This window comes from Phoca vitulina, unplaced genomic scaffold, assembly GCF_004348235.1.
Source record: "Phoca vitulina isolate PV1807 unplaced genomic scaffold, GSC_HSeal_1.0 scaffold4, whole genome shotgun sequence".
Classification (NCBI taxonomy): domain Eukaryota; kingdom Metazoa; phylum Chordata; class Mammalia; order Carnivora; family Phocidae; genus Phoca; species Phoca vitulina.
The window spans coordinates 67,551,102-67,572,511 of record NW_022589707.1 but is presented as its reverse complement, the minus strand read 5'-3'; the positions used below and the strand labels follow the sequence as shown (position 1 = coordinate 67,572,511).

The 21,410-nt window shown below is 39.1% G+C and overlaps 1 protein-coding gene across 12 annotated transcripts in view; it reads left to right on the top strand.

Moving 5' to 3' along the window:
• Positions 1 to 21,410, top strand: part of ADAM22 (ADAM metallopeptidase domain 22) — a 220,734-nt gene that overhangs the window by 121,112 nt on the left and 78,212 nt on the right. For all 12 annotated transcript variants that reach the window (XM_032402232.1, XM_032402235.1, XM_032402231.1 and 9 more), the window contains exon 5: positions 17,468 to 17,550. In XM_032402232.1, the coding sequence (XP_032258123.1) occupies positions 17,468 to 17,550 (83 nt within the window). The remainder of the gene's footprint in view (positions 1 to 17,467; positions 17,551 to 21,410) is intronic.

The window sequence follows — 21,410 nt, the reverse complement described above, 5'->3', positions numbered from 1 at the left end:
ACCCTCAGGTGCAGGATGAAGGACAGCTTCAGGTGCAGGTGTTACAAGTCGTGGGCTGGGCATGCAGTTACCTCACACTGGTTCTCTTCACCAGAGGGAACATTTTCAGATGTCGTATCTACAGACGTGATAACTTTTTACACTAATAAAAACCAAGTTCACCACAAATACACAATTTTTAAAATTAGATGACTTCTAGAAATCTCTTCTGAATTCTCTGAGACAATTCTCTGAGACAGAGTTATGAGTTATGAGTTAACATCAGTCTGACTAGTAGTAAAACCAGAATGGCTTTTAAAAATTTTTTGTTCTATGTATTTTCCTTATCCATGAATATTTGGTAACCAACTGTGGCTAAACTAGTTTTAAATTTTGTTATATTTAATGACTTCATTAGCCTCTAACTGCTGACATAAATAATTTTTTGAAAAAATCTCAGGATGTAAGGATTCTACAAGAATGAGTTCTAGACTTATATATGTGTGTGTGTGTGTGTGTGTGTGTGAGTGTGTGTAAGGTTAATCTTCCAGTAATTTCATAAGAAATTATTGAAGTGAGTAATGGGGGATGTAGTGGGATTCAATTCTAGGATCTCCTGGTATAGAGATGACTCTATAGTTGCAAAGAGATCCAGCCAGGGAACCTTGTTTTTCTGGTCTCCAGTGGGTTTGAGCTGCTGCTCATTTTTAAATACTTCCATTTTTAAATAGTGGATTATATCAGAATGAGGACTCATTAATTTTCTCTGTTACTGCCAGAGCCATGATATCCACACGTAAGTATTTTAAAGTATTTTAAATCATAAGCAAAAGTGTAGCTGGAAGAGCCATATATTTAATGGGGAGTGTATGGGAATCCTAGTCAGCTGACTTGGTTGATTGGTAATTACCATGAGTTGCTGTCCTGTATGAAGTCTGTTTTCATTGCTGTCTGTAGGGCTAAATCTTCGTGGCGAGTAACTGCTGCCGGTGGTTGAATGTTCGCTCCTTGGAAGAGTTAACCAATTCTCCTTATAGAGCTAAACTCGTTTTGCTCTCTCAAAACTATTGGTGGCATATTCTCTCCAGCTAATTGCACTCACCTTAATGGAATTAAAAAAAAAAAAAAAATAGGGTGCCTGGGTGGCTCAGTTGTTAAGCGTCTGCCTTCGGCTCAGGTCATGATCCCAGGGTCCTAGGATCGAGTCCCACATCGGGCTCCCTGCTCTGTGGGAAGCCTGCTTCTCCCTCTCCTACTCCCCCTGCTTGTGTTCCTGCTCTCACTATGTCTCTCTCTGTCAAATAAATAAATAAAATCTTTAAAAAAAAAATAAAAAAAATAAAACGACTCGTTGTGCTTCTGTTATATATCATTTTCAAAATTTGGCATTTTTGCCAATTAATTATTATGAGCCCCTAAGTGCTCATTTCACCGTCAGGGATCTCTTGTTTCATACATTCTATACCTTTTTGAATCCTAGTGATATCCTGATGGGATCAGTACTGGTAACTGGACTGAGGAACGAAAGAGTAGAAGTACTTGTAGCAGTTGGAGAAGCAGCAGATGCTGGGATGGTACTTACTATGTGCTGGGTACTCATCTCATATGCTAAGTTACTTGGTCCTCCCGTAGTACCATTGCTGTCCTCATTTTGCAGCGAGGAAACTAGGGCACAAAAAGTTTAACTAACTTGCCTGAGAACTTGTGTGCAACTAACTTGCCTGAGAACTTGAAGCCATGCATTCTGGTGCCAGAATTCCTGCTTTAATCCACTATCGTCTGCCTTCTCTATGGAAACGATCACAATACCAGAGGAATCAGAATGCACATATTTAAGTCATAACACCCCAATTTACCATTTGCAGTTACATCTCCATTAGCAGTTTGTTTTAGTAAGAAATACATTGAAAAGATATCATCATTTGGTTGAGGTGATTTTCGATTATTCTAAATAGAAAATTTCTGTTATTCTAAAGAAAACCAAATGCCTTCTCAGGAAGCCTTGTTTTTTCAGCCATTTTCTCTTGGGGTTTATTTTTAGTCCTTCTTTGTTCTTCATAAAGGCTGGATTGAGTATTGTTCAGCGCGGGGAATTGCCATGACTCCTAAGCTATAACTGTTTGAAACATGTAGCTGTTTTGCACATGGTAGACACATGCTTCAATTCTTATGCCCATCTTATGCCTATGTGTATTTTTATTTGCATCTGGAAGAAATGTGAAGTTTTATGGTCAAGAGTAACTAAGCTAAAACACATCATCATCCTGCCAACAGACTAGAAGATATTTGGTTGTATTTCTGCCAAGGTGCTTCAAAGTACCCATCCCCCTGTCTTCCGCAACGTGCGAGCATGTGTACACACACACACACACACACACACACACACACACAGGAAGAATAAAAGAGCTACACAAGTCTCACATAAAAATTGGTAAAGTGTTTGTTTCTTCCTCATATGTAATAGTTCTTCTGGGTATGTCTCCCGGCATTATTTTTTAGCCACGGCTAGTCATCTATTTGGCATCTCTTCAACGAGCTGGACAGTGTGTGCGTTTTCCCCTTGGCAGGCTTATGCAAATATATGCTCCTCTGTGATCTTGTAATCAGTGTGGTTTCAGGAAGGTCTCAGATTTCATGACTTGATTCTCTTCGCATTACAGGAGAAAATTCTGTGGGGATTAAGTAAATTTTGCTTTCCCTTGGGACTGAAGCAAGGTTGCTCTAGGTCCATCATCATGTATAATGCATCAGCTACCTTAATGGCATTGCTAAGATTCCAAGTAGTCTTAACTCTGTAGCCTGAAGAAAATATATTGGCCCATTACCAGTTTATACAGGTCAGGTATCTTAGTGCTGGGAGCAGGGAAAAATGAAAAGTGACAGCTGATGTCAGCGTGAGTTCTGTTTCAAAGCTCTGTAGCCAATCTGAGTAGAAAGTCCTATTTATTTTCTTTCTAGTGTAAGATTTTTTTTCCAACTAAGTATTGAAATAATTATTTCATCTGTTAATATTCAAGGTGTTATCCATAAACTTAAAAAGACACGTTCAGCCATAAATTAAAACAAAATTAAAAGTGGCACTAACTAATGGTATTCTATGTTTGGAACCAATTAACTATTTTGTAATAGAATATCGTCCCTACTTTAATTCTAATTATAGAATTATTTTTTCATTATACCGTGTCATATAATCGACTGTTGCAAATTTTTTTGGAAGTAGAGTGAACTATTAGATAACGATGATTGTACAAGAAGTTGTGGAAGTGTTTTTGACAAGTTTGAAATTCATTTGAAGCAAAAAAAAAAATCATAGATTATTCTCTGGTATTGTAATTAGTGCTATTTTCTTATTCATTTATAAAAAAAAAACCCTCTTATTTTCCAGTGAATAAATGGCCACTATAAAAATAAGAACAGATAGAGGCGCCTGGGTGGGTCAGTCAGTTAAGCATTGGACTCTTGATTTCGGCTCAGGTCCTGATCTCAGGGTCCTGAGATCGAGCCCCGAGTTGGGCTCTGCGTTGGGCTTGGAGTCTGCTTAAGAGTTTCTCTCACTCTCCCTCTGCCTCTCCTTTCCCTCCCCCCCCCCCCCCCCCCCCCGAAAAAACAAAACAAAACAAAAAAACAGGTAATAAAGACCAGAGTATAAAGTACCTCAGCATTGAGTGCTTTGAGTGTTTATAGCCATTTTGGGGGGTAATGTTCAGGCCTCCACTGATGTTTTATCATAGCATCCTTTTTGTTACATGTAAGAGGTAGAAAAGGAGGTAGATGCAAGTGGACTTGATTATCCCTATAGAAAACTTTTAAAAATTTAAGCAACTGGGGTTTAAATGACTAGGAAAGCTGACATTAGAGATTTGTGACAGATTAGAAAAAAGCCTAAATTCTCAGACACCCTACTTGTGTTCTCAGTCGTCCTTCATTCGATAGCTGTGTATTGAATGCTTGCCATTAGCTCAGGGAGGTAGCTATGAATAGTATGATGCAACTCTCACTGTCATAAAACTTGTAGTTTAATAGGGATGACAGGCATAATGAAAATAGCTACCAAAAGGGCTTTTTAAATGACAGTTATGAAAGTGCTGTACAGGGAATTAAGTCCACATTGTCCTGAATGCATTTGATGGGAGACCTGGCTTAGTCCACTTGGTCAGGGAAGACTTCTGTAGGGAAATGATATTAATTCTGAAGTTTGCATGGTAAGTGGGAGGGGAACAGCTTCTCAGGCAGTGAAATGAGTATGTGTAAGGGTCCAGAGGCCTTGCTGCAGGATCTTGGTGTGTGAGAGAAATAGAGATCAGAGAGAGTGGACAGAATAAGAAGTGGAGACAGGATCAAAGCAGGAGTATGGTATTTGACCAGAGCCTCAACTCAAAGAAACCAGGTGTGACCTACAGGAGTCAAGCCAATCCCACCTTTGGACTTCACACATTGATTTCTTTCTTTTCTCGTTCTCAAAAATCTGGAAAACTACTTCTAACTGTCTCTGGAAGGCAGAATAATTGCTTTGGTAATTCTGAGTGGGGTCAACAGGTATTCCACATAGCAATTAGATTTTTGTGCAGAGTTAAGTGCTGTGTCTTTGAGCTTTTTCATACTACTTTTCTGATTAAGAAAAAAAATTTCTTTTTAAAATTTTCTTGAGTAGTGTTAACAGATGTAACTGAGCACTTGTTTTGTTTTCAAGTCCAGGACAGGTCTTTAGTTTGGATGCAGGAAAACATAAAGACTGACAATACTGCTAGGGCTAGACAGACCAGAATTCATATCCTGACAGTGCCGATTCGTGTTTGTATGGCCTTGGACAGTACTTACTCCTTCTGTGTTTTATTGTCCTCATCTATTAAATGAGGAAGACAAACATGTACCCAGAGCTTTGGGTATGGGAAATGCTCCATAAATACTAGTTTTGATATATTATTAAGGGAAAGTGGCAGTTCATAAAAAATTTCTGGCTAAGCCTTTGGTGGCTTCTGCCCATTCTTTCTGCTAGTTTCTGATCCTACGGAGGACACAGGAGGCACGGCAGGATCAACAAAAGCTGTCCTTCACGATCTGCTTCCTGATAAAATGATCATCTGTTCCTCTAGACTACAAATTCCATGAGAAGTTACTCCAAGAGTAAGCTCTCTTGGAAATTTGTCCTGTGTGCGTAGCATTCAGCATTATGTGTACCCAGAAGACAATAAATATCTGCTGAACAAAAAAAAAATAAATGAATGAATTAAGCCTATCATCAGTAAATTGGGTAGTTTCTCCCGTTCACCCAACACTGTGTGGTGAGAAGTCCAGTTTGGACAGGTCTGAGAGCATAGTAATTCCCCCTGCCATAGAAAGATGCAGTAAATATAAACAGGAAATCTAAAAACCACATAGTGAGCCTCACATCTGCTCACCTAATGCTAAGTTCATCATCTGTGCTGAGGCTCATGTTCATATTTGTTTCCTCTCTCTAAGGTATATTAGAATCACATCTAAGTTAATTTTAAATTTCAAGGCATAAAATACCAGCAAATGACCTGTGAATAGAAATTTCTATAGTTGTGAAATATTTAAAACATTCAAAATTGTATATAATATCATATCCATGTGTACACTTAACATGTTAGTCTTTTGCTATATTTGCTTCAAATCTTCTCAAGGTTTTTAAAGTCTAATTCTGTATCAGTGTTCCTATTTCATTTCTGTTTACTTTATTTATGCCTTTACTCTTTTACTTGGTCAGTCCTGTAACTTTTTTTAAATACTTTTTTTTTTTTTCAAAGAATCAGCTTACCTTTGTTACTAATGTTTACTTCCTTTTACTTTAAAAGCACTTTGCTTGTGTTCTTTTCATAACTCATTGAGTTAAATGTTTAACTTATTCATTATCAATTCTATTTTCTATAAGTGTCTAGAAATGTAAAATTTACTCTTGGTAGTATTTTAGCAGCATCCATGAAGTTCTGATACCTAGATTTTTTTTGTTGTTGTTGTCCATATATATTTTTTCTGTAATTTATACATGACTTTTATATGACTCATAAATTATTTAGATTTTAGAAACAATTTATAACTTGTTTAAAATTTTTATATTAAACATTTAAAAAGTCCTAAACGTATGAGCATCTTTGTTGTTGGTTTTCAATTTTGTTGCTTTATGCTAAGTGCTGTGTATAAGATACTGATTTTTTAGAAGTTGGCCTGGTATTTAAAAGAAAAAAGTTGGTAACCCTTGATTTTTTTTAAATAAATAAATAAATAAAGTAAAAATAGATTGCAAAAAACAACAACAACAAATAGATTGCAAATCATAGATACCACTTAATTTAACTCCCTCCTTCATTTTATAAGAAAATAAGTAACAAAAAATGGCAAATGACCAACCTGTGTCCATTGTAACAGTTGCTGGAAAAAACAAACAAAAAAACCCCACTTTTTATCAGATACAGCCTTAAAAGCGAGTTTGTCTTTCTGAAGGGAATTGCTTGAGAAGTTCCTCCTTAGGAAGTCAACCCTTTGTTTGTACATTTAAATCAGTCCTGGGCTAATTCAGAATCATCCAGGGAAGAACACTGAACACTGGTGTTGAGTTCTTGGGCACAGTGCATGAGGCTCAGGCTATAAGAGGGAGGGAGATATTGCAATGCAGTCTTCTTTCAGCAGCTAGAAGTGTTCCCTGTTTATCTTCACTTCTTCACAAAAGGAGTGGATGGGAGAATGATAGAAATATCATTCTTTTTGTATAACTATCTTTCTTTTTGTATAACTATCTTCTGATACACTTTCTTTCTGTATAACTATCTTCTGATCAATTATACTTCTCCCTGTTAATGTTCAGACATCAACTAGAGAATAAGGTTTTAGATGGTATACATCTTTTACGCTAAAAAATTCATATAGAGCAATACATTTAAACTTCCGTTATTTGTAAAAAGATACAATGATGTAATAATTTCCTGGAAAGAGTTATAATTTCATGAGTTTGTAATTATATAGTCACTGTATGCGGGCCACATTGATTTTCCAGTCTCCCAATTTAGAACTGCATCTCAGAGCACCTGATAAGTACCCTTCCTTTGTAGGAACCTAAAATTTTTTAGTAGTCTAATAAGACATTGTTATATTGATGGATCTGTCATAGTTACCTGGCAGCTGAAAAATAGTTTCTCTTGCCTCTTTTCTGGTTAAAAATAAGCAATTTGGGAAGCTCTCAACCGAAGGTCAGATTTATCCTATTATTTGTGGAAAAATAATGATGAGTATTTTTAAACGAAGCTATGGGAAACTACAATGAATGGCTGGCTAGAGGTAATTAAGATAGACCTTAATCTTATTAGATGAGTGAAGCTAGACTCCTCCAGTTTATTCCACTAAGCCAATCTTCTTAGAAGCAAAATCCCTGGATTTAGAAATCTAAACATTCACTTGATGGGAAGTTGTACTGTGTTGAATAGTGTCCCCTCAAAATTTATGTCCCCTCTCGCTTGTGAATGTGACTTTTTCCTAATAGGATCTTTTCAGATGTGATCAAATTACAAAGAGGGCTCTAATCCAATGGCTGGTGTCCTTATAAGAGGGAAGTTTAGACATAGAGACCCAAACACACAAAGGGAAAGCAATGTGCAGACGAGGCAGAGATCGGAGGGGGTGTGTCTACAAGCCAGGAAGTGAGGAGGATTGTTGGCAACCACCGGAAATCAGGGCGAATCGAGGAGGGATTCTTCCCTAGAGTCTTCAGAGGGGGTATGGCTCTACCAACACCTTGATTTCAGACACCTCGCCTCCAGCACTGTGAGAGTATCAATTTCTGTTGTTTTAAGCCATCCAGGTAATTTGGTAATTTGTCACAGCCATCCTAGGAAACTAATACAGAAGGCATTTTGATTATAACTAATGTAAAAACATTTAGAATATGTGCTGTAGGTGCCTGGGCTGAGAGACAAGAGAAGGGAGTAAGTCTGTACATTTTGAAAATGCATTGCATCTCAAAAGACTAACAGTTGTTCACTTCGGGTGCTTGTGAGCTGGAACTCCTGAGAACTTATCATAGTTTTCATGCTTTGTTTTCCTTAGCTGGCATCACCCAGGGGAAATCAGTATAAGGAAAGACTCCTGCACAACAATAAAAATAGATTTTAAGCTCACTAGGTCCCTGGTGGGATTTTTTTTTAAACCTGAGAGCTCATAAGAAAGTGATAGCCCTCATTTTCTGTGGTGTTCACCATCTTCCATTAGGACTAACTCCTTCCTTATCACCTTTATTTATATCCAGTGACTTTCAAGTTCTGGCTCTTTGTTCCTTTCTTGTAGAAACTTTTGCTACAATAATATTCTTATACATCTTTTTCTCTTTAACAGGAACCATGCAATTTTTAAATGAAATCATTCTTTTTTTTTATCAACTAGATTTGTCTATTAGTTTTTAAAATATTTTTTGATTGATGACTATGCTACAAGATCCTAGCACTTATCAGTTAGTATTGAAATAGTGCAGAGATTTTGAGTGATACTTTTTAGTTCTACATCTTGGAGTAAGCTGATAATTTGGTTGCTGCTTAAAAAACTATACTGTTGAATAGGGCAGCAAACACAAATATCCAAAGTTATCAACCAATAGTATAAATGAAAGATTGGCTAGTTGTGATAAAATGGGCCTTATTCATCGTCAGCTGGTTTTTGTCCTATAGGGAGATGGAAATGTGGGAATAGAGGCTCACTTTTAGCAAATCTCTTAATTTTCAGGGGAAGATGGAAATCCAAGTTTCCAGAACTGTGAAGGTCTGAGATTTTATCTTATTTGCAAGTTAATAAGTTGGCCTGCTGGAATTTCATCTTTGCAGGCAGAAGACAGGAGACTCCTGGGTTAGAGACAAAGGACTTTAATACTCATAGCCGTAGCAGTAGCCAGAACATCAACATTTTCTTATACTTGTCTCTCGAGCCTCGATTCCAGACACTAACAGAGGGAAGGGCTAGGTGACCTGCATACACAGTGTGTTGTGTTCCTAGAGAGAAATTCTGAATTTAGGAAACCTAAATCTTTTATAATAGGCAGTAAACATGCTTTGTTTTTTGCTTTAGAGGGAGATATCTCCATTTTTCAAGGCCGTCTACTATACAAACATCTTTGAAAAGGTAGTCCTCAGAAAACAAGGAGTCCTAGATTTCTGTTACAGCAAAGTGTTATTGACTAATCTTTCAGAATTTATTTTATTTTATTTATTTTTATTTATTTATTTGACAGAGAGAGAGTTATTGAGAAAGGGAACACAAGCAGGGGCAGAGGGAGAGGGAGAAGCAGGCTTCCCGCTGAGCAGGGAGCCCGACATGGGGCTCGATCCCACGACCCTGGGATCATGACCTGAGCCTAAGGCAGACGCTTAACGACTGAGCCACCCAGGTACCCCCAGAATTTATTTCTAATCACTTAAATTAAGCTTTTTACATTAGGGTGTTTTTAAAAATTCGTTTGAAAATTTGTAGTGTGAAATTAAAATTTAGGAAGTATTCACTTATACTCTTGACTAGAGTTATATTTCGTAGCCCAGTATACTAACAAAACAAATTTTAGGGATTAATACAGAGTTGCCAGTCTTTTCATTTTCACCATATAGGGAAACAACCCTTTTAAAATACCTAAATTCTAATTACCATTGTTAACATACAGAGAAATGAATATGACAACTCATGCCTTATGGTATCCCGGATTGGGTCTTGGAACAGAAAGAGGAAATTAATGGAAACACTGCTAAAATCTAAATGCTCAGAGTCAGTAAATAGTAATGTACTGAGGTCAATTTCTTAGTTTTTACAAATGTACTCAGGTAATGTAAGATGTTAACAGAGGAAAAACTGGGTGATTAGGTATGCTAGAACTCTGTGTGCCATCTTTGCAACTTTTTTGTGAGTCTAACATTGCTCCAAAATAACCATTCTGTTAAAAATTTAAAAATGGATAACTTTAATAATGAAAGAGAAGAAAAGAATTAATCTCAAAAACAAAGGGCAGTTGTATAAAAATGAAATACATTTAGCTTTATGAAAGACTGACTACACTGTATTTATTTTTCTCATTTTGACATGAACTGGTAAAGATTTTGATATACGTTAGTATAGACCTATAGATTATTGGCATTTGGGAACCACCATGTGATAGCTTTATTTAATTTTAATTTACTGTAAAATGAGGTGCGATGGCCTTTCTCTCCACTTTTCTTAGAGAGCTCATAGAATCAGATAACTCTTATACTTTTACCTGAACAGATGTTTAGCCTATGTCCCTTCTGTGAATCCAGTCTGATTCTTTGTAATCTCAAGTTACGAGTTTTAATCAGGGTGGGTTGGTGGATCCTCTCCAACATAAGATTTTGTTTTTCTAGGGATTTCCTTGATGCAAATGGCCCTAGGGAGACTTGGTTTACTCCTGACTCAGTAATGCCTGAAAATGCCATTTGTCACCATTGGGAGGGAGGAAGGGGAAAGGTAAGAAAAGGGCAGGTTTCTCATGTCAGTGTCAATCAAGGGGAAATTGGGAAGAGGTTATTGTAGGCAAGCGCCTGGTGGAGTGGACTCTAGCCATGTGGCCACAAACAGAAGTCTGGGCAGTACATATGCTTGGAAGGAATCTAGTATACAGTAGAGGTCAAGGGCAGGGCTTCAGTTCTTGCAAAGGGGTATTGGCTAAAGCATAGCTTCTCAACCATGGTAGCATATTAGGATCATCTGGACAGATTTTAAAAATGCCAGGTCCCACCCCTAGAGATTCTAATATAACTGATAGGGAATAAAGCTTGGTATTCCAGGGCTCAGAACTACTGTGCTAGAATGACCAGGGATGTCGCCCATGGAGGAGAATAACTGGTGTAAACCCCAGCCTGCAGGGCAGAAGGCTGGTCCTGGGACTGGTGCCCATGGAGCGAGAGAGGGAGAGGACTGTGACCCAGTGAGCAGAGAAGGAACACATGGGTTACTGGGTTGAGGATTTGGTCTGTAAGTGTCACACTGGCCCTGTCCTTTTTATGGTGACCACATCATCTTGATTTGCCTGGGGCTTTCATGGATGTAGCACTGAATAACCTGCATCCTGTGAAACCCCTTGGTCCGAGGCTAACCGGATGGTTGACCATGCTGGTCCCTTTAATGCAGGCTAAGGCGTCCCGCACACCAGCACCTACAAGTAGCACTGCTCTTCATGGCTCTGTCCATGGTAGAATTCTCACATAGTCTTGCCTCACCTTTCGCCTTCCATATTGTTTCCGATAAAGCCGGCTGGCCTGGGTCAAACAAGAAAAGGTGTGGAGAAGAGCTATGACGGTTTATGTCCTTTTTGTTAAGAATCTGCTGAGGAACCAGTGTAGGATTTCAGGGAGCTCAGCAATGAGGAGCTCTAGAATGCAGGGACAGGGGTGGTGTAAAGCAGTTGCTCTCAAACTTTAGAGTGCATTGAGGTTGGCTGGAGGGTTGGCTAAAACACAGGTGGCTGAACCACATCCCAGCGTGAGGCTTGAGAATTTGAATTTTTTTTTAAGATTTTATTTATTTATTTGACAGAGACACAACAAGATAGGGAACACAAGCAGGGGGAGTGGGAGAGGGAGAAGCAGACTGCCCGCTGAGCAGGGAGCCCGATGTGGGGCTCGATCCCAGGACCCTGGGATCATGACCTGAGCCGAAGGCAGACGCCGAACGACCGAGCCGCCCAGGCGCCCTGCGAATTTGAATTTCTAACAAGCACATGTTATTGTGCTGGAAACTGCTCTTTGATTGCCACCAGTGTAAAGAGACTTGACTGGGCATCTGGCATACCCAAGTTTAAGTAAGTAGGAAGGTTCTCTCTTAATCCGTGTTTTCTCACTTGTGAAGTATTTACCTCATCAGTCATTATGAATTCTCTCATAAATCACTAAGATCACCAAACAGAATGCCTAGGTTCTGGAAGATACTTTCATTCTCTGAAAGATCCCAGTCTTTCTGGTATCCTCTACATGGAGATGATTTGGTATTGGACTGAGTGTTTTTAGGTTAGTAATTCCAAATACAGTATTCAGAATCACTGGGGGAATTTTTGCAACTCTAAAAACTCTGAAGCCCTACCTCCTTGGAGATTCTGATTCCATAGATCTGAGGGAAGGCCTGGGAATCATTTGGTTTACAAAGCCCACCAGGATGAGGTTCTAGCTTGGGGAGCAGTTTTGGGAATCCCTGCTATGAGCAACCATTCTCTAGTGCAGGCATTCTCAATCTCTGCAGTTCTATTGAATGATCTCGAGCATTTATAAAGATGCTGATGCCCGTGTCCCATCTCCAGAGATAATGATTTAATTGATTTGAGGGTTGGCCTAGGCATTGGGATTTTAAAAGCTCCCCAGGTGATTCTGATATGCAACCAAGGTTGAGAACCACCGTTCTGGTGTATTCCTAGAGTAAGAAAAACATGGAGTATTTGTAAAAATGCAGATTCTCCGTCTCACTTCTGAGCTGCCTAAACAAACTTTCAGGGCCAGAAACATAGTAATCTGCATTATTAATCAATAGCCCTGAATTGTTACTCTTAGCAAATAAATTAAGAGAATCCTAGCTCAAGAGACATGATAGAATCCCTCATTGAGTAAATATTCCCTGACTGCACCCCTCACCTGTTTATATAGTAGTTTACAGTCGACTTGACTTTGTTATCTCATGGGATTCCTTGAATACTCTTGTTAGCAGCGTGAGTAGATATTAATCCCATTTTATTGATGAGGAAACTGAGATCGACAGTTTTCTAACAGCACGCTTGGAGATACAAACATAGATTAGGTACATGTGCTTCCCTGAAAAGACACCACAGGCTAGGGGAGGATGTAGGACAGAAACAGGAATGCAAGTGTAAAGAGGTGCAGTACAGATCTGATAGTATAGGAACATTCAGAGAAGCAGAGGTTAAGTGAGAAGTAATTTGGGAGGAGGAGGAAATCAGAGCAGGCTCTTTGGAGGCTGTGGCCCTGGCTCATCTTGGAACTGATAAAGTTGTAGAATTTCCTTTGAGGGCCTGAATGGAGGGCAGATGACGGTGGCCTTGCTGCTGTGCTCCCCCTGGTTCCCTTTACTGGATTTTTCTAGTTTTATAACCCAGTCTGTGTAGCTTCCTTTGTGCTTTGAGTGTATCATATTTGTAATAAATTCTGTTTTTCTTTTGGGATCTTTCTGGCTCTTTAATAAAGATGCAGTTTGTCTTTGAATTTTGCAAATAAATGATTATTTTAACTTCCCTAGAATAAAAATTGCAATAAGCCTTTTGTCCACCAGGGAGATAAACCAGTAGACATTGGAACTATCATACAGTTCATTTTTAGAGAGGTGGGTAGTTTTTTTTAACTCTAACTATCTAATTAGCTAAAAATAAACATTTGTACTATGGTGATTGTGTTATTAAATCAAGGAGTATGAAGAAGGTTTCAATGACAGCAGGTTTATTTCTGGAGCAAAAGAGACTTTAAGGAATGAAGCTATGACCGGCAGTCGGATAAAGAACCGGACTCTATTAGGATGTGCTGCTGGCTTTTCTCTTTCCCTACATCTGTCTTAGATTATTATATATAATACCCACTTTCAGAAAGCATCTGGTTCCTCAAGAAAGTTGTATGAAGATATGGAGAACTTTTATAAGTTGGTAAGACTCAACAAAGTTGGCTTAAGTAGTGATCTTTTTTGCAGTATACTATTTTTAGTAAAATGCAGTTTCTTATTGTCAAATGCAGTGCATCTTTTAAAACGGATATAAGGGCCAAGAAATAATTTTATTTGTCTCTTAGAATAGGTATTAAATTTAAAAGGCACATATTTTTTGACCTGCCAGATTCACATCTAGTAATGTGTTCTACATACATATCGACAGAATTGCACAAAAATATGTGAAAGGATGTTTGAAGTATTGTTTATGATGACCAAACAAATGGAGATAATCTAAATGTCTGCTGGCACGGGGATGTTTAAATGAATTATGGTTCGCCCCTATAATGGAATGTTATGCTATCATGGAAAGAATGAGATATTGATATACAAAGATGTCAAGGTTACCTTAAGGAAAAAAAACAAGTGGCAGAACAGTGTGTACAGTGTAAACCCATTTGTGGACTGAAACAGATACCTGTGTATTTATGTATTTCCTTAAATATACCATATAGACTATTCCTGACATGGTACACAGAATCTGTCAAAAATGCTTGCTTTTCAGGCTGTACAATGTGTATGAAGGGAGTATTTTTTACTCTTCACCATGTGCATCCTGAATTCTTAGAAATGTTTCCATAAGCATTTATTATTTTTAAAATACTGGATAAAAAGTTATATAAACTCAAAATCCATTAAATTTTATTTATTTTAATAATTAATAAATCAATAAGTTCAATGTAATAACTTCATTACTTTAATTCATGGTTTAAATAATTATTGCCATATGGTGAATCCCTTAAAAAAGTCACAACACAGAAATTAATTCCCATCATTTAGAAGAATTACATATACCACCAGTTGAGAGCCTCAACATTGGAATTCTAATAGCCCAACTGAAGAGATTTTATCCCCCTGTTGTTTGTGCTTCTCTTGAAGTGTCATGGAAACATTCAATAATGAGTGAACCATATTGAGCTCCTCACTTCATTTGCAGTGTTAGGCTTTTGTGCAGATGGGTCTTGATCATATGCTGTTTTTGGATCCACTCCTATTTTTCAGAATCAGAAATTAGTGAAAGATTGTTTTTCATTATCTAATCATCTATTTAGTCCTGGTATATTGGACGATTGTTTTAAAACATGAATTCTTTGTTCTTTTTATGATTTAATATAACATGTTTCCAAAGTTGGTATTTTAAAGAAAATTTGAGTAATTTATAAAACATTTCTTATATACCTTTGCCTCTGACATATTTTCCCCACTTACAGTGACTTGTCAACTTCCATTGTTCCATAATCTGGTACCATAATTCTTGCTATTATCTTTTTTCTTCTACTGTGTTTCTATCTGCTGTCCACTGTGAGTCTGAGACTTCAGAAAGAGATCTGATGGGGTTGGTTAGTCACTATCCAGTAGAGGGAAATATTTTCACACTGAAATCTTACTCTATCCAAGTTACCTCATTGACTGTTGGCCCCTCATGTCTCTCTAACAGAAAGCTAGAGTGTTGATTTCTGGTCCAATTAGATGTTTTCAGGAAGGTCTTTTGAAATATAATGACCTCTAATTTAGAATCTAATCTTATGGACAATTCACCAGTCCAACACCCCAACAGAGGATATTTTAAATTCTGTTAAATTTACTCCCAGCCCTTCTCAAAAAATAAAACAAAACAAAACCCGCAAAGAATCAGCCTGGGGGAAAGTTTAGATTTGCACTAGATCCCCATAGGTTCTGGCCCCAACTCATAAGTAGTGTAGGGGAAATGACACAGGCCTTGCATTTACATATTCACAAAAAGTTTGCATCCCTACTTGGCAACTTCCCAGGTGGGCAAGCTTGGCTCTTGGAGATTGTGACCTCCTATGTAGAAGAGAGACAGCAATCTTTCTTTATAGGATTGATGTGAGGATTTAAGGCGATTGTGTATGTAAATCGCATAGAACAGTAATTAACACATAGTAATTTTTTGTTTTTTTTTAGAGAGCAAGAGAGAGAGAGCACAAGAGAGTGCATGAGTGAGTGTGTGAGCTGGTGGGGGAGGTGAGGAGGGGAAGGGCAGGGCAGAGGGAGAGGGAGAATCTTAAGCAGGCTCCACCTCAGCACAGAGCCCAAGGCGGAGGTGGGGGTGGGGGGGAGGGTCTCGATCTCACGACCTTGAGATCATGGCCTGAGCCCCTGAGCTGAAATCAGGAGTAGGATGCTTAACTCACTGAGCCACCCAGGCGCCCTATACATAGCATAGTAGTAGCCAACATTTATTGAGTGCCTACTAAGTGCCAAGCATTATTCTAAGCTCTTTATGCATTTTACCTCTTTTAATCATCTGAACAACCTTGTGAAATTTACTTCCATTTGACAGATGACACAGGCAGGTTCTGTAACTTGCTTCAGATTGCACAGCTAGTAAACGAAGGAGCTGATAGCTCATGCTGTTAACATCTTCACCAAACCAGCCCCACCCAGAAAGTCAGTGTCTGGCTTTATTTCTGTGCTGAAGTCTGTGCTTTACTGGGTTACACCCCCTGTCAGGCTTACAGGTGGATTACCACCCTGTTCTTTCTTACCCTCCATCACATCCACCTGCAGTCCTCAGTTCATGATGCTCAGTGACTCCCTTGGGGATCTGGAGGTGTCACAGGTAAAAGAGCCCTTTTACCTGTTCTCTGCCACCTCCTCAGAACTGGGGTTCACTCGATCCTGTAGGTTTATCTCATGAGAAACAGTAGTCACAGACCAGGCTGCTTTTTTGGAATTCCAGTGAAGAAACCGTCTTCAGCCTTGTTACATCCTGTCTGCTCCTGTTCTCTCCCCTCTTGTCAAGCGCTGAATATTTGGGGTAGGATTAATCCGTAAGGCAGACTGGAAAGCCGGCCGCGTTTGCCCCTTTAAACCGCCCATTCTATTAGTCCTTCCTATTTCACTCTTTCCTATCTCAGTGTGTCAGTTGAATTACCAGCTTTTAGCTTCTGAAGAAATAGGAGGTTAGTGGGGGGAATGGAAAAGGCATTTAGAACAATGCTTCTCAAACTTTAATGTGCATATGAATCACCAGGGACCTTGTTAAGATGCCGATTATAGTAAGTGGATAGGTGGGGCCTGCATTTCTGACCAGCTCCCGAGTGTCTTAGCACCGCTGGTTTCTAGACCACACTGAGTGGCAGGTGTTTAAAGACTGAGGCACCACCCTGAGATGGCAGAGGATTTACCCTCTTACCTCTTACAAGAACATTTAATCCAAAGAAATGAGTCTCATGGGAATTAATGTAACCAGCTGCCAGAAGAAACTTTGGAATTTCAAGCCCCACCCGGACTGCTTACTGGTAAAACCGTTCATGGTTGGAGAACAGAATAGTATAACCTTGTCAAGTTTTGATATAAACACTATAAAAATAAGCATTTTCCTCCTTCAGTTTAATTTAGTGACTCTCAAATGATTTATATACATTTTTACTTAGCTTATATGAAAGAGTATCATCTTGGTGGTGCTCAAGGTTGAGTTTCTCATGATGCGGGGCGGGGGGCGGGGTGGAATAGAGGATTCAGCTGATCCTCATGCAGGGGCCACATGGGTTTTTCAGTATCTGTTTCTTTGTTCTTTCTCTCGTCACCTACATAAAAGGCATAAATTTAGTCAACTTTTATTTCCCCGGCTTTTGATTTGGAGGTGGCTCACCAGGAGTGTTTATGAATAATTCTGTTAGAACAGGTTTGATAACGCTAATCTGAATAAGGAAATATTCTTCAGAGCTTTATACGTGGAGTTGTGGTGTGGGCAGGAACGTGTGAAATGATGCTGGTGATTCTCCTGGTGATGGCTGAGGCTGATGCTCTCTGTTTCTGTTTCCAGGGAGGAGAACACTGCTACTACCAGGGCCACGTCCGAGGAAACCCTGCTTCATTTGTTGCATTGTCCACATGCCACGGACTTCAGTAAGTGTCCCCAGTTTTTTGTACCATCCATTCTTTCGATCCCTTATTTCCTTTAGTTTTAATGCACTGTAATCAAAATCTTTATTTTATGTCAAGAAATAATTTTTTTTAAAGATTTTATTTATTTATTTTTTTGACAGAGAGAGACAGCGAGAGAGGGAACACAAGCAGGGGGAGTGGGAGAGGGAGAAGCAGGCTTTCCGCTGAGCAGGGAGCCCCAGTGCAGGGCTCCATCCCAGGACCCTGGGATCATGACCTGAGCCGAAGGCAGACGATTAACGACTGAGCCACCCAGGCGCTCCGAGAAATAATTTTAAATCAGTGATGGGTCTGATCTTTTTCTCTTTTGAGGTTTATAAGCTGAGCAGATTTTGAAATTAGAGTCGCAGAAACAGACCAGGGTCTTTGGAATTATGATATGATACCGTACAGTGATGTTTGAAGCTTTTTTGTAGTTTCATCCAAGTTGTGACAAGAGTGGTTTGGGTAATGTTGGTTCTCTGGATGCTTAGCCCCTTGGTACCAGCTCTGCCCCTACTCCTTCCTGATGTTAGTTTTTATGGAATAACAGAAATTTCAGTAGGTGGAAACTCTTGACTCTTGCACAAAGACAACAGACTGTAAGTCACCTCAAGAGCTCATGTGTTCTAGCTGAATCCCACCTAAAACCCACAGCAAGCTTGTGGGAGGGTCCTTCTGTTCTCAGAAATCTCCAAGGAACGGAGTTCATCCTTTCTCGGGGCCTTGCTTCCTTTCTCATAACTTTCATTATCAAAGAATGTTTGCTGATGTTTAACTTGGGAATACACCTACTTCCTCCATTCTGTCGCTAATGGTGATACACAGGTGGCCGTCTCTTATTTATTTTGTGAATGCCTTATAAAGCTGCCGTGTCATTCCTCTGCATTCTACTTAGGCGAAATCATCTCGGTTGTTTCTTGTTTGTTTTACTTTTTGGGGCACAGAACAAGTCGGCACTTTAGTTTTGTTAAATTTTTGTTTGGAAACTTGAAAATGCATCCTGTCAGCTCCCAAGTTCGAGATCTGGCTTTTCCACGGAGCTAGCCGTTACTGAGTGTCTGCTGTGAGCCAGTCACTAGGAAAATCAAGGCCATGACACCATGACTCCTGTCCCCGGCAGCTCAGAGTCCAGTGGGGGCAGGTAAAGCTAGCTCAGCTTCCTACTAGGGAATGCGATAGGTGTATTTGTTTTCTTTGAGAGAGTAAGTAACAGGAAAATGTAAGAAGAGAGTGGGCACTGAGAAATGAGGTAGTGCTTGAGGTCTCCAGAGAAATGTCACCTGAAGAAGCTAGAGTGGGCCCTAGAACAGGCTTTGATAGAGTCTTCCAAGAGAGAGGGCTAGGCAGAGAGGTCTTCAAGAAAGCTAGGAAATAGAAATAATGGAACAGCCTGGAAAATCGAGCTAGTCTGCGTAAGCGGTGCCTCCAGTCAAGCTCGGGCAGTAAGTATGTCAGAGGCAGAAGGGAGAGAGTGTGGGAACTCTGTAACTTACATAGCCAGAGGAAGGAGGCCAGGTGCCTGAGAGCATGAAAGGCCTCCATCCGCTTATTGTTGGTTCTAAAAGACTTTTACTTATTTTAAATAAATTCTTTGACTAAGGAGACATTTTTACAAACAGGAATCCATGCCTCATATCTGAGGGCCTTGGTTTTCTTATCTGGAGAAGGAAACATTGACGTGCCCTTCAGTAATAAAACTGTTCTATCTGATCTCAAGATGATTGCAGCTTTCAGCTAAGAATAGTACCCTGGGCCCATCGACATTTGTGACAGCAAATGTGTGATAGTGATAGAAAAAAGAAGAGGCGTTTTTCCCTCTCTCTTCCTCTTAAAATCTCAACCCAAAGTTACCATGTAAGCATCTTGTGCAGGACGTAGTCCACTTTGCTTTCCAGTTTTCCAAACTGACACCATATTTGTGAGAAGGCATCCCTGCCCTCCAAGGGCTCTGGTAGACCTGAGAACCTGAGACCAAGAGCTTGCTGCTCATCCTGCATAGGTATCTGAAAGAGGATGGAAAAGTAACTGTAAGGAAACTTTAGTGACTAGATCAGGAGTAGAACCCAGAGCCAGCTTCAGTTGTTTTAACAAAGTAAAATTTACCTCTGCCTTGAGAAACCTTTTCAGTTAAAACTAAACAAAAGGAAACAAATAGAAAAATGCGCCATGTGTCTAGGAACACTGTCAGGATTGTATATAAGCATATTTGGGTGTTCTTAGACTTTTATGAGTGTGTTGGATAAATTTACTCTTGTTCTTCTTGTTACTTATTAATTATTACTTCTTATGTTGATTTTACCTTCTGAACAAAAATCCTGACAGAACTATTTTAGAGGATATTACCTAAATATTAAATAATTTATGTTGTCTCAATTACAGTGATTTGGATATGAAATAGATTATTTCATCCATGACTCATCTTTTATAAATTACCAAGTACATATGGAGATTTTTCATTTTTCTTGATTTACTGGATTCAGTTAAAGAACATAAAGGGAAAAAATAATCAGATTTCTATGTCTTTTCCATAAAGAACCTGCAAATGCACATTTTGTTTTTCAAATTCAAAGGACTAACGGGCAATATTTTGGTCTTGGTACGTTTGATGTTATGACAAAAATCCTGTAACTATGGGAACCCAAAAGAATGGAATCAAATGTAAGTTCATTGCCCTCTTGTGGCAATTTGTAAGAATGGCTGTTTCTTTTCAAAATCTTGTTTTGATCCATCCTTTTAAAATTTCAGCTCAATTGGCCTATAATAAGTAGGTCCTCCTAGCTGCAGGTTTTTATCGAATATATGCTCTGTGTGGACTCACTGCACTTATTGGAATTTATATAAATATAACAGAAAGGTGTCAATCCTCAAACAAAGTAAATAAAACATATACTTTTTAATAGTTAAAGAATTACTAACGGCACATTGTCATGTAGGGAGCCAGAATCTTCTAGATCCATATGGTGTCAGATTTTGCTTTCTTTACACTGTGTATCATGATGTTTAAACCCAATAAAAGTCACTGATTTTCACATTCGACACTGACCTAATGCAAGAGGAAATACCCTGTATTATTTAAACAAAATGATCTGCTTGCCACTTAATCAGCATAGCCATGTGAACTTTGGCAAAAGGTGATGGTACTGTACAATTTTCTGGATGAGTCTGGCCAGTTCTTAGCAGGGCAGAGAGAATGTCTACTGTTGTATTTGGTCTACTGTTTTGAAAAGGCTCGCCCCAACTCTGATTCCTTAGGCATGTATTGTCAGTAATATCTTACAAAGTGCATCTGTTTATCTTTAAATTCCAAATGCAGTGTCGTCCAAATTCAAAAAGTGTACTTTGGTTGAAAATCTTACAGATGTGAGAGTAGCCGTTCTAAGGGTATATGAAAGTTGAGGACATGTGGAAGATGTTACAGCAGGAATGAAAGAATTTGGATAGAGGCAGAGCTGGAGGCCATTATAATTATAGCTCAGGGAAATCAACTGATTTCACTAAGCCGTCAGTGAAAGATAAATACTATTTTATGCGTAACAGTTTGGGTCTCAGGCAGTCATTTCCATAGAACACTGAAAAATGACTCCAGAAGATCCCACCTTGTCCCCCCTCAAATGCCTGAATGATAAGACACATTTCTTTAGCATCACAAGGGGCTTGATCTCAGTAGAAGAACCGTGTTCTTTAAAAGGAGTGGCTCATTGGGATCTCTCTGGGTGGAGCTGAAGCCATATGTAGATTAAAATGCCCTCCAGAGGATTCCTCAGTTGGCTGATAGTCATCTCCAGCCTAAGAGATCAAAACCCAACTCCAGATTTATGCCCCCTCCCTGCATCCTGCTT